General features: G+C 39.1%; 1 protein-coding gene across 1 annotated transcript; it reads right to left on the minus strand.

Moving 5' to 3' along the window:
- Positions 1-1,263: 1,263 nt before the first annotated feature.
- Positions 1,264-7,005, minus strand: LOC307169655 (uncharacterized protein; the record flags this gene model as incomplete). The annotated part of the gene is made up of 4 exons (XM_079890386.1): positions 1,264-1,505; positions 1,536-1,849; positions 6,203-6,445; positions 6,906-7,005. 4 exons carry the CDS (start codon positions 7,003-7,005, stop codon positions 1,281-1,283), a joined length of 882 nt encoding a protein of 293 aa, XP_079746512.1. The 3' UTR covers positions 1,264-1,280.
- Positions 7,006-13,279: the final 6,274 nt, after the last annotated feature.

Raw genomic sequence — 13,279 nt, forward strand, 5'->3', positions numbered from 1 at the left:
GGTCCTGGTCAAGACAATCTCCTGAACTCCAAACTGAATGTCAGAATGGGAAAGAAAGGTGATTTAAGCAATTTTGAGCGTGGCATGGTTGTTGGTGCCAGACGGGCCGGTCTGAGTATTTTACAATCTGCTCAGTTACTGGGATTTTCACGCACAACCATTTCTAGGGTTTACAAAGAATGGTGTGAAAAGGGAAAAACATCCAGTATGCGGCAGTCCTGTGGGCGAAAATGCCTTGTTGATGCTAGAGGTCAGAGGAGAATAGGCCGACTGATTTAGGCTGATAGAAGAGCAACTTTGACTGAAACTCGTTACAACCGAGGTATGCAGCAAATCATTTGTGAAGCCACAACACGCACAACCTTGAGGCGGATGGGCTACAACAGCCGAAGACCCCACCGGGTACCACTCATCTCCACTATAAATAGGAAAAAGAGACTACAATTTGCACAAGCTCACCAAAATTGGACAGTTGAAGACTGGAAAAATGTTGCCTGGTCTGATGAGTCTCGATTTCTGTTGAGACATTCTGATGGTAGAGTCAGAATTTGGCGTTTTGAGAACATGGATCCATCATGCCTTGTTACCACTGTGCAGGCTGGTGGTGGTGGTGTAATGGTGTGGGGGATGTTTTCTTGGCACACTTTAGGCCCCTTAGTGCCAATTGGGCATCGTTTAAATGCCACGGCCTACCTGAGCATTGTTTCTGACCATGTCCATCCCTTTATGACCACCATGTACCCATCCTCTGATGGCTACTTCCAGCAGGATAATGCACCATGTCACAAAGCATCATTTCAAATTGGTTTCTTGAACATGACAATGAGTTCACTGTACTAAAATGGCCCCCACAGTCACCAGATCTCAACCCAATAGAGCATCTTTGGGATGTGGTGGAACGGGAGCTTCGTGCCCTGGATATCCATCCCACAAATCTCCATGAACTGCAAGATGCTATCCTATCAATATGGGCCAACATTTCTAAAGAATGCTTTCAGCACCTTGTTGAATCAATGCCACGTAGAATTAAGGCAGTTCTGAAGGCGAAAGGGGGTCAAACACAGTATTAGTATGGTGTTCCTAATAATCCTTTAGGTGAGTGTATAGCAAACTTATATATAAGGGATATTGTTCTTTAGGAATCGGAGTTGAAACTGCTGGTCTTAAAGATTAACTTTATTCACGGTGACAAATTTAGATGATGTTTCTTTGTCCTGTTACTCGTGGCTGGTTAGGACCGACTAATAGGGAAGAGATGCGGCATCGGAACTGAAGATGATCTACTTACTGTGATTGTTTTTGGTGTGACTGTGTAGAGAAGATGAACGAGTGAAGCTCTTCCCACATGCAGTGCAGTGATACGGTTTCTCTCCAGTGTGGATCCTCTCGTGTGTTTTCAAATCTGCAGCTGTGATAAAAGTCTTCCCACACTCAAAGCACATATGATTTCTTACACCAGTGTGTATTTTCTGATGTTCTTTTAAATGGTACAGACGTGAAAAACTCTTTCCACACAAAGAACATGAATGTGGTTTCTCCTGTGAATGAATGAATGTCATGTGGCTCTTCAGGCCTGAAGCCCTCAAAAATGTTTTACCACATTGATCACATTTGTGCAGTTTCTCTCCAGTGTGGATGATCATGTGAGACTTAAGGTTTCCTTGTTGTCTAAAACTCTTCCCACACTGATCACATGTGAACGGTTTCTCTCCAGTGTGGATGCTCATGTGAACATTGAGCTTCTGTTTGTATGTGAAACTCTTTCCACACTGAGTGCAAGTGAAAGATTTCTGAGATCTTCTTTGTTGTTTCTCCACTTCATTCACTTCTTCTTTCTCATCCAGCGGGCCTGAAATTAAAGTTAAAAAAGTGCTCAGTAAATCAATAAAAGAAAAATTATGTAGTGAAAACCTGTTATACAAGATTATGATGATTTTGATCCATTATGTCATACTTTTTCATGAAAGGGGTCCATTTATGTACTAGACATTATTTATTTTTTATTTATTAGAGTCACAAATCTATAGAGCCCCTAACAATGGGACATTATGATGGGAGCAAAAAATATTTGTTGTCAAAAATGGCAGATTCGGCTGATTATGATTAGTCAGATCGCTTGTCAGTCAAACTCGCTGCGAAGGGTCATTTGGGACAGCCTTCGCCGCGCCGCAGTGGCGCAATCAGCCTTCAGAGGATGCAGCTACTGTATTAGGGGCCGCTCACATATCGCGCCTAAAAACGTGTCGAAAACGCTAGGCGCGCCGCGTTGTCCTTTTTTCCAAAGCGCTCGGGTGGTTGCGCTCCGGAGGCGTCTGTCGTTGCTAAGCTTGGTTCTTGTCACGTGACCTGCGGTGCGCTTGCGGCATTCTGAAAAGTTGAGATGTTTTTATCTCGATGCGGCGCGGACGCGCTTGGAAAAAACGAGCGCGTCGCACCGCGACCGCGTCGCTTCCATTATGAGCGCGCATACCGCGCGGCTACATTTGAAATAACAAACTTGCGCGCGCAAAAGACGCGATATGTGAGCGGCCCCTTACATAGCAAAATATCTATAAAACAGCACACCAATCAAAAACAAGGGTAAAACAGCTACTGATGTAGACAGTAGGGGTGGAGCCGAACCCGAATACGGTATTCGGAATGGCACAAATAATGTGTTTTTTTCCGAATACTTATTTCGAACAAATACTTTAAAAATATTTGTATTCGGGAACAAGAAAAACTTTATATCAAAAAACTGCGTTTCCTCATGAGACATGGCGACCGGCGGCGCTGCTGATGTGGTGGCTGTAAATCCACTTGTTGATAAGAAAATAAATATTTTGGATTAGGCTAATGTCACGTTGTCATAAGGGGCCGTTCACATAGCGCGTTTTCTGCGCGTGCAGATTTCAAATGTAGGCGCGTGTTTTTCCAGGCGCGTCTATGTCGACGGTTGCATAGCAACGACAGACGCCACGAGAGAGCTTGTGGAAAGGAGAAAGCGGTGCGAACTGCGCTCCATGATGACGAGGAAGTATCAGCAAAGAATTAATTGATTTCTAGCCCTTGCATTAGCTTTAGATATATTTATGGAGATGAGAAATGAAATAAAAAGGCGTCATTATGTCATTAATATCATTAATATCAGTCCGTCAGAAAAGCAGATCTAGGCTTATTCTTGGCTGGATAACTCTAAGCAGGTTTAAAAAGCCCTTTTAAAATTAAATATGAATGCAGTTTTGGATTAAATAAAAGTACAGTCAAGTCAAATAAAACACTCTTTATCTCCTGTATAGTTTGGTAACCATTCATTAACATTACTTAATGCGTTATCTACAACAACACATTGAGTGAACAATATATTTTTACAACATCAATTAATGTTTGTGAATGTTATTTAATACAAACACACTGGTCATGTTTGTTCACTTCATTCATTGTGCATTAAATAATGTTAACATAAATAATGTTAGCTTTTGATTTTAAAAATGTTTTTTTAAATTAACCCCAAGGAGAATAGTTGCGACAGAATATAACTATTATTTATTGTTAGGTCATTTTATCTAATGTAGATAATAAAATAATACTAAAGTTTCTATCTTTGTAACCGTGATATAAACTTTAATATATGTAAATTTAATCTAAATTAAGCTTTGGTACCAAAATTGGTACCGAGAACTGTGGATTTTCACTGGTATTGGTACCGAATACTGAAATTTTGTTACCGTGACAACACTAGTAGCTCTGTTAGCTCGGTAATTTAGACAATAGGCTGTTGACAGAGTAATGTTAACGTAGGTAATGGCTGTTATGTTATTTTCTTTTCAATGACATTCCTTGTTACATGTTCATTGCTGGATTTATGGAAAAACATCAACCAATATTGCATATCTATAATTATTATAATGGATATAATTAAAGAATACTTACACTATAACGTAAATTAGAAGTGTAACGCAAAAAAACTGGATTTTTACATCTATTTTGAATTTTACTCGAATACAAATACAAATACAAATACTTTTCCCCCCTCAACAAATACAAATACAGATACAAATACCGGCTGCTTTGCACACCCCTAGTAGACAGACAGCCGGCTCATCCATATTCAAAATATAATATGCATTTAAAAGCTTTAGTGAGAAATTTAAAACATGAAAAGCCCTGAAAGCAATCATAATATTTTGACTTTTAGATGTAACTAAAATTATGAAATGTTTTACTCTTGATGGAAGGAGCAGACAATAAAATGTACAATAAAATTAATACTTGCTGCAGCAAATACACAAAGTATGTAAAAGTAAAAAAACTAATGAGACAGATCTCCCTCTTTATTGTCTAACAAGATATCAAAGCATCTCAAGAGAATAAAAGTGAAGAAGGCCATTTGCAAAGCTAGATGACAGTATATATCGCATCTGCGTTTTTTGAAATACACCGTAAGTGGAAGAATAACTATTTAATTTGAAAACAACAACGAAGAACAAGTTAAAAATAAATCAGCCTCTTCTTCAGCTTCAGTTTGTGAAAAACTGTAGAAAACTTGTACTTTCCTACATAAAAGTGTAAAAAACAACAATTAAAAAATTAAACTCATAATAAAGCAAATTGATATAGATTATATTATACACGGGTGTGGTGCTGGAGCACCATGTCCCTGTGTTCGCAAACCTGGTCTTGAGAGTGAGCTAGGATCAGCCAGTCATCGAGATGCTCAGGATGCGAACCCTGTGTTGCCGGAGCGGCACAAGGGATGCCTTGACAACTTTTGTGAAGATGCGAGAGACAGATTAAAGCCTATATATTTACTCTTTTGTAATATACACTCACCTAAAGGATTATTAGGAACACCTGTTCAATTTCTCATTAATACAATTATCTAATCAACCAATCACATGGCAGTTGCTTCAATGCATTTAGGGGTGTGGTCCTGGTCAAGACAATCTCCTGAACTCCAAACTGAATGTCAGAATGGGAAAGAAAGGTGATTTAAGCAATTTTGAGCGTGGCATGGTTGTTGGTGCCAGACGGGCCGGTCTGAGTATTTCACAATCTGCTCAGTTACTGGGATTTTCACGCACAACCATTTCTAGGGTTTACAAAGAATGGTGTGAAAAGGGAAAAACATCCAGTATGCGGCAGTCCTGTGGGCGAAAATGCCTTGTTGATGCTAGAGGTCAGAGGAGAATGGGCCGACTGATTTAGGCTGATAGAAGAGCAACTTTGACTGAAACTCGTTACAACCGAGGTATGCAGCAAAGCATTTGTGAAGCCACAACATGCACAACCTTGAGGCGGATGGGCTACAACAGCCGAAGACCCCACCGGGTACCACTCATCTCCACTACAAATAGGAAAAAGAGACTACAATTTGCACAAGCTCACCAAAATTGGACAGTTGAAGACTGGAAAAACTTTGCCTGGTCTGATGAGTCTCGATTTCTGTTGAGACATTCAGATGGTAGAGTCAGAATTTGGCGTAAACAGAATGAGAACATGGATCCATCATGCCTTGTTACCACTGTGCAGGCTGGTGGTGGTGGTGTAATGGTGTGGGGGATGTTTTCTTGGCACACTTTAGGCCCCTTAGTGCCAATTGGGCATCGTTTAAATGCCACGGCCTACCTGAGCATTGTTTCTGACCATGTCCATCCCTTTATGACCACCATGTACCCATCCTCTGATGGCTACTTCCAGCAGGATAATGCACCATGTCACAAAGCATCATTTCAAATTGGTTTCTTGAACATGACAATGAGTTCACTGTACTAAAATGGCCCCCACAGTCACCAGATCTCAACCCAATAGAGCATCTTTGGGATGTGGTGGAACGGGAGCTTCGTGCCCTGGATGTGCATCCCACAAATCTCCATCAACTGCAAGATGCTATCCTATCAATATGGGCCAACATTTCTAAAGAATGCTTTCAGCACCTTGTTGAATCAATGCCACGTAGAACTAAGGCAGTTCTGAAGGCGAAAGGGGGTCAAACACAGTATTAGTATGGTGTTCCTAATAATCCTTTAGGTGAGTGTATAGCAAACTTATATATAAGGGATATTGTTCTTTAGGAATCAGAGTTGAAACTGCTGGTCTTAAAGATTAACTTTATTCACGGTGACAAATTTAGATAATGTTTCTTTGTCCTGTTACTCGTGGCTGGTTAGGACCGACTAATAGGGAAGAGATGCGGCATCGGAACTGAAGATGATCTACTTACTGTGATTGTTTTTGGTGTGACTGTGTAGAGAAGATGAACGAGTGAAGCTCTTCCCACATGCAGTGCAGTGATACGGTTTCTCTCCAGTGTGGATCCTCTCGTGTGTTTTCAGATGTCCTGACTGATTGAATCTCTTGTCGCAGTGTGAACACTTGTAAGGTTTCTTTCCAGTGTGAATTCTCTGGTGCTGTTTCAAAACTTCACCTGTAACAAAAGTCTTCCCACACTCAGCACATGTGATTTCTTACACCAGTGTGTGTTTTCTGATGAACTTTTAAACTCTGCAGACGTGAAAATCTCTTTCCACACAAAGAACATGAATGTGGTTTCTCCTGTGAATGAACTGTCATGTGTCTCTTCAGGGCTGAAGCCCTCAAAAATGTTTTACCACATTGATCACATTCATGCAGTTTCTCTCCAGTGTGGATCTTCATGTGTTCCTGAAGGGTTTCTTGTTGTCTAAAACTCCTCCCACACTGATCACATGTGAACGGTTTCTCTCCAGTGTGGATCTTCATGTGTTCCTGAAGGTGTCCTTGTTGTCTAAAACTCCTCCCACACTGATCACATGTGAACGGTTTCTCTCCAGTGTGGATCTTCATGTGTTCCTGAAGGGTTTCTTGTTGTCTAAAACTCTTCCCACACTGATCACATGTGAACGGTTTCTCTCCAGTGTGGATCCTCATGTGAACCTTGAGATTACGTTTGTATGTGAAACTCTTCCCACACTGAGTGCAAGTGAAAGATTTCTGAGATCTTCTTTGATGTTTCTCCACTTCATTCACTTCTTCATTGTCATCCATCGGGCCTGAAATTAAAGTTAAAAAAGTGCTCAGTAAATCAATCAAAGAGAAAAAATATAAAGTGAAAAAATATATAAAACCCTCATCTAATAACAGAAAGTATTGAGTTGAGCGATCTTTGTCTTTTTAAAAGACTTCCCACAACAGCGCTAAAACAAGTTCCTTGTTCTGACTAACTCTTAAAGACAGCCATCTAACGGTGTAATACTGTAACTTTCACTGAAGTCCATATATCAAGCACTAACGGACCATTTCTCAATACCAAATACGGCATAATATTTATAAAATAATATTTATTGAACAACAATATTTAAATTAAAAAGACAGTATACACTATAATACAGTAGACAATATAATAGCCATAAACGGGAAATAAACGCAAGCAAACTATTGAGTCAAACGGGGAAAAAAAAGCAGCACTAAAGTACATGATTTTGGTTAAATATAGCCTAAATTTTATGAAACTTTATTTTCCCCTTAACCCAAAGATTGCCCGTTTGATAAACCCTAAATGAATAACATCTCATGTTTAATGATGTGGCTGTTCTCTGCGGGAACATGAGCGCTGAACGGCCGCTGACGGCCTGGAGATCACATCTGCGAAAGTGTCTGAACTAATTGTAAAATAGGCACTATGTTTATATGAGTCACATATTTGAGGTCTAAGTAACTACGTTCTCGCCTAAAAAACTCTCAAAACTAAATTTCGTGACAACAATAATAGTATTATTTTTAAATGGTGGATTTGCTGACTGAAGTGACTGTCGCCGCAAGCAGAGCGATACAAACGGTGAAACGGTCCCAGTGCTGATACTGTGGGAATATTGCACGGCTGGAAAAGGTTCCCAGATTTGAGGAACCAGAAAGAACTGTTGTAAAATATATTCTTTATTCATTATAGGCACGCATCTATAGAGCCCCTTATAACAGGACATTATGATGGGAGGAAAATTTATATTTCATTGCTTTTGCGTTGCCACAATAAACTTATGTTCTCCCGAGAAACTTTGCGTCTGCTTGCAAAATGTTTTGCATTGAAACTTTTTTTTATTCAAATGCAAAGTTTCTCATGGGAAAAGAAAGGTTTTTTTGAGGGAGAATAAGGGTGGCATCAGGCAGTGGTTCAGGCTTTAGGATTGTCAAATGAATAAAGAAATTTCTCGTCTATTACCACCCACCACTACCAACAACGGAAATAAACATAGTTAGTAGGGCTGGGAAAATAAATCGATGAAATCTCGATTCGTGGATTGATTACAATATTTTCAAAATGCATCGCCATTCTCTCTCGAATTGATTCTGAGCTTAGTTTTTAACAGCATGCTTAAATGCTCATGAAGAAGAGCGGTCATGCGTTTGTCTGAGTCTGATAATGTACTCGCTCCTCAGAATGCTTTTATGACCCAAGATTAATGTAAACGGCCCACTGCAAACACCCTTATAATTCACTTCAATCTTTTAGAAGTTTATGAATGATTATTTTATAGAAGGTTCAAGCGGTGTGTGTGAGCCATGGAAGCAAGCAGAGTACGGCTGTTTCTAAAGCACGCAGTGACATCGGCTGTTAAAAACTAAGCTTAGAATCGATTCGAGAGAGAATCGCGATGCATTGGGAAAATCTCCGAATCGATCAGGAATAATTTCTCGATTCACGATGCACTGATTTATTCTCCCAGCCCAAGAAGTTAGAATAGCAAAACACTGGAGTAAACGCCTCTAAAACGCTTTGAGCTTGTCCACTTTTGACCACTTCTAGAGGTAGTCGGAAACGCATTAATTTGCCGGCCCACAGTCCCTCCCCTCGAAGAACTCAGGACAGATGTGGTTGAAAGTAGACAAAAGAGACAGATTAAAACACCAGGTGTAAATGGGAATGTGTCTTCCTCGTCTACTTATGGTCCAATCAACCAAAACGCATCTTAACACCAGCTGTAGACAAAGCTTTACAATCTTCTTTAATCCTTTTCTTGATCTTGTGACAAACAAAATGTGAGACATTTAAACTGACCAATCAGCAGATTACAGCTTTCCCACATCGTACTGAAGGTGTGACATTTAGCAAACCTCAGATGTACACACACATCTTGGCCGACAGACCTTTATCACTATCAGCACTTCTTTACGGGTCACTAATGGCCCTTGTGGTAAGAAAGAGGGGGTTGGAGCAGGAAAGCAAACGTCTTTGTTCATTTGCAACCCTAAAGAACGCAAAAACAATGAAATATAGTTTTTCCATCACCATGTCCCTTTAGGGGCTCTGAATAAATCACATTTTTGTAGTGAGAACTATTAAATATTTGATAAACTATGCAACTACCTAAAATATTAACATTTTAAAAATATGCAATAATGCTATAATTTTAACACGAGTTTTTACACAAACTAAACCACGTGTAGCAAAGTCTATTTATTTGATCATTGTTTTTAAAAATGTTGGTGTTTTAGCAAGATAATAACAATATTTTGGAATGCGCAAAAACTGTATTTAAACATATCCATAATTTTGGTAACATGGTTGCAGTAATTGTGAACCAGATGTAAAATAAACAGAAAAAAATGCTCAGATAATAGCCTACTAATATTGACTTACAGATAACAAACATCCTTGTTTGTGGAAAACTGGGTGGGGTGTTCTGGGATAGTCCTAAAATGGTTCAGGTCATACTTAGATGGGAGAGGTTATTATGTGAGTATAGGAGACCATAAGTCTGAGTGGACGCCCATGACATGCGGAGTCCCTCAAGGCTCAATTCTTGTGCCACTCCTGTTCAACCTGTATATGCTCCCAATGAGCCAAATAATGAGAAAGAACCAAATCTCTTACCACAGCTATGCAGACGACACACAGCTCTACTTAGCCCTATCGCCTAACGATTACAGCCCTATTGACAATAACAGTTGCAGCTCATACAGAACGCTGCCGCCAGGATTCTGAGCAGAACCAGAAAATATGAACATATCACACCAGTCCTCAGGTCTTTACACTGGCTCCCAGTTAAATTTAGGATTGATTTTAAAGTATTATTACTGGTATATAAATCATTCAATGGCCTAGGACCTCAATACATTGCAGATATGCTCACTGAATATAAACCCAACAGATCACTCAGATCACTAGGATCATATCAGCTAGAAATACCAAGGGTTCACTCTAAGCATGGCGAGTCTGCTTTTAGCTATTATGCTGGAACAGCTTCCAGAGGAGATCAGACGTGCTCCTACTGTAGTCACATTCAAAACCAGACTCAAAACACTTCTGTTTAACTATGCATTTACTGAATGAGCACTGTGCCGCTGTTCGTCCGACTGTTTGTACTGTACAGTATTTTATTTTATTTTTTTAAAACTGTTTTAAATGTTTTATTATTTTAAGTTCTTCTATGTAAAGTACTTTGAATTGCCTATGTGTATGAAATGTGCTCTATAAATAAACTTGCCTTGCCTTGCCTTGCCTTGTTAAAAAAAATGTTTGCACCCGGTTCATATTATTTGCTGCTTTAATTATAATTCACAACTAGATTTGTCCTACTATAACAGAGCTAAATCTGATGAACTGCTTTATAACCTTAACCCTCTATTGCATGACTTTTTGTTTTTTGGGAAAAAAAATCTTGGGCTTGGGGGTCCTTGATAACATATCCATCATAAAATGTGCCCCCCCTCCACCCCTGAACCAGATATGGGTACGTTGCCTCAGGGCAACACTGTGCTACGAGGGTGCTAAAACTCAAAGGTTTTCTACATAAGTGGAATAGGGAAAACAAGCAATATGTGCATTAGAAAATGATTTATTTTGAAAAACATCAATCACAAATGGTTTTAACCAATCACAAACATTAAACAATCAACAAAAACAACTATTACTACTAATTACAACTAACACCCCCATATGTATGTGTATGTGTAGTGTTTGGTGTAAATGTTCATATGAAAATGAAAATTTTTACATAAAGTGTTATGGGGGGTGTTAGTTGTAATTAGTAGTAATAGTTGTTTTTGTTGATTATTTGATGTTTGTGATTGTTGTTTTTTTTATTGTTTTTTCTCTGTTTATGTAACGTATAGGGTGCTTTCACACTTGCATTTTTGGTGCACACCTGGGTTCAATTGACATCAGAGTTTGGTTTGATTGGATGAAAACTTCTCATCCTTTCCGAACCATACCCCAGTCTGAATAAAAAGTGTGGTCTGGTGTTCACGTAAATTGTGGAAGTGACGTATGATTTGATAAAACTTTGTGTTTGTGTGTTCTCACTCCCTTTTCTGGCAAACGTGACTGACACACACTGCATACTTGGGGGTGGGGGGGGGGGGGGTACTCTTAAGCAATTAAAATGTCTTTTCCGTTGCTTTTTTTGTTTGTTTTTTTACAGTTAAAATTACAGAAAAAAAATACAATCACAACTAACACCCCCCCATATGTATGTGTATGTGTAGTGTTTGGTGTAAATGTTTATATGAATATGAACATTTATACATAAAATGTTATGGGGGGTGTTAGTTGTATTTAGTAGTAATAGTTGTTTTTGTTGATTATTTGATGTTTGTGATAGGTTGAAACCATTTGTGATTGATGTTTGTCAAAATAAACCTTCTAATGCACATATTGCTTGTTTTCCCTATTCCACCTATGTAGAAAACCTTCGAGTTTTAGTACCCTCGTAGCACAGTGTTGCCCTGAGGCAACGAACAAAAAAACACAGTTTTAGTATATAAATAAAAACAAAATAAATCTTTAAACAATCAAACATACTTCTTTACATACTGATGCACATGCATATATTTTTTAATAAAACAATATTTTAACTTAAACATGTTAAAAAGTGATATTTATCTTACTAATTGGTGGCACTCTGTAGCATGTGGTTTTGCTTCATTAAAGCACAGCTCCACCCCCCCAAAAAAGGTCACACCCACTTCAGCCCCTCATTCCATTGTTTCAAAGCAGCTTCACAGAGATAAGCGTATAATTTAAGGTAACAGAGATTGTTTTGGCTTTATAGCAGAGTTAAGTTATTTTCCATCTAAAGTTAGTTTTGATTGATTTGCTTCCGTCGCAACGATCATTTGTCATCAAATCAGGGGCCGCTAAGACGACACCATTCCCTCTACACAGACTTTAAACGCGAACCTGTGAGAAACGCTAATGGCGTTCACATGAGCATTTAGAATGAGTTCTATAGTTATGTGCGTTTGAAAATACGCAGGTTTGGAATTCCCTACAAGCCAAGCCTAAACAAAGTACTTGTCTTTCCTTATAAATTTTGATAAAGAATTTTATTTTATTTTGTTGCTTTGGGGTAGGAACGCGAAACGACATGTCAGGTGATATTATATATTAAAAATATATATATATAAAAAATTAAAGGGGCGGTGTGAGGTCCAAAAATGTGGTTTTTTGCCTGAGGGCAACAGCATGCCATAGAGCAGGTGTCACCAACCCTGCTCCTGGAGGGCTACAGTCCTGCAGATTTCAGCTCCAACCCCAATCAAACACACCTGGACCAGCTAATCAAGCTGTTCAGGGTTGCTTGATAATTACAGGCAGGTGTGTTGGAACAGGGTTGGACCTAAAGTCTGCAGGACAGTAGCCCTCCAGGAGCAGGGTTGGTGACACCTGCCATAGAGGGTTAATGTTCTTCAGCCTCACTAATGAAGAATCAGGAATAAACACCAACCTCTTTGTTCTTCAGTGTGTTTCATTCTGCAGTGTTCTGGATCTCTCATGTTCTCACTGTCCTTCAATAAACTCTGTCTTTAAAGATTTCAGCTCTTCCTGATGGTTTGATGCTCGTCTTCACTTGTAGCTGATGGGAATATTCCAGCATTTATTGGTGAATTGCAGTGGGAGGAGCTTCACTGAAGGAGGAGGAGCTTCACTGAAGGAGGAGGAGCGTCACTGACAGAGGAGGGGCTTCACTGAAGGAGGAGGAGCGTCACTGACAGAGGAGGGGCTTCACTGAAGGAGGAGGAGCTTCACTGAAGGAGGATTTTTTTGTAAAAAAATTAAGAATAAAAAAAAAGATTAAAACATAAAAATATATTTACAGATTTGCAAGAAACAAATGGCGCACCAATATATATATAAAATCTATGTGAATTTATAGTAAAGTCTTATTTGTTCCTGGCTGTGACCAAAGCTGAATTTTAGCATCATTACTCCAGTCTTCAGTCAAGTCAAGTTAAGTCAAGTTTATTTATATAGCGCTTTTCACAATACAGATTGTATCAAAGCAGCTTCACAGTATTAAATTAAAATAATACATCAATGTTT

The sequence above is a fragment of the Squalius cephalus genome (assembly GCF_949319135.1).
Source record: "Squalius cephalus genome assembly, chromosome: 13".
NCBI lineage: Eukaryota > Metazoa > Chordata > Actinopteri > Cypriniformes > Leuciscidae > Squalius > Squalius cephalus.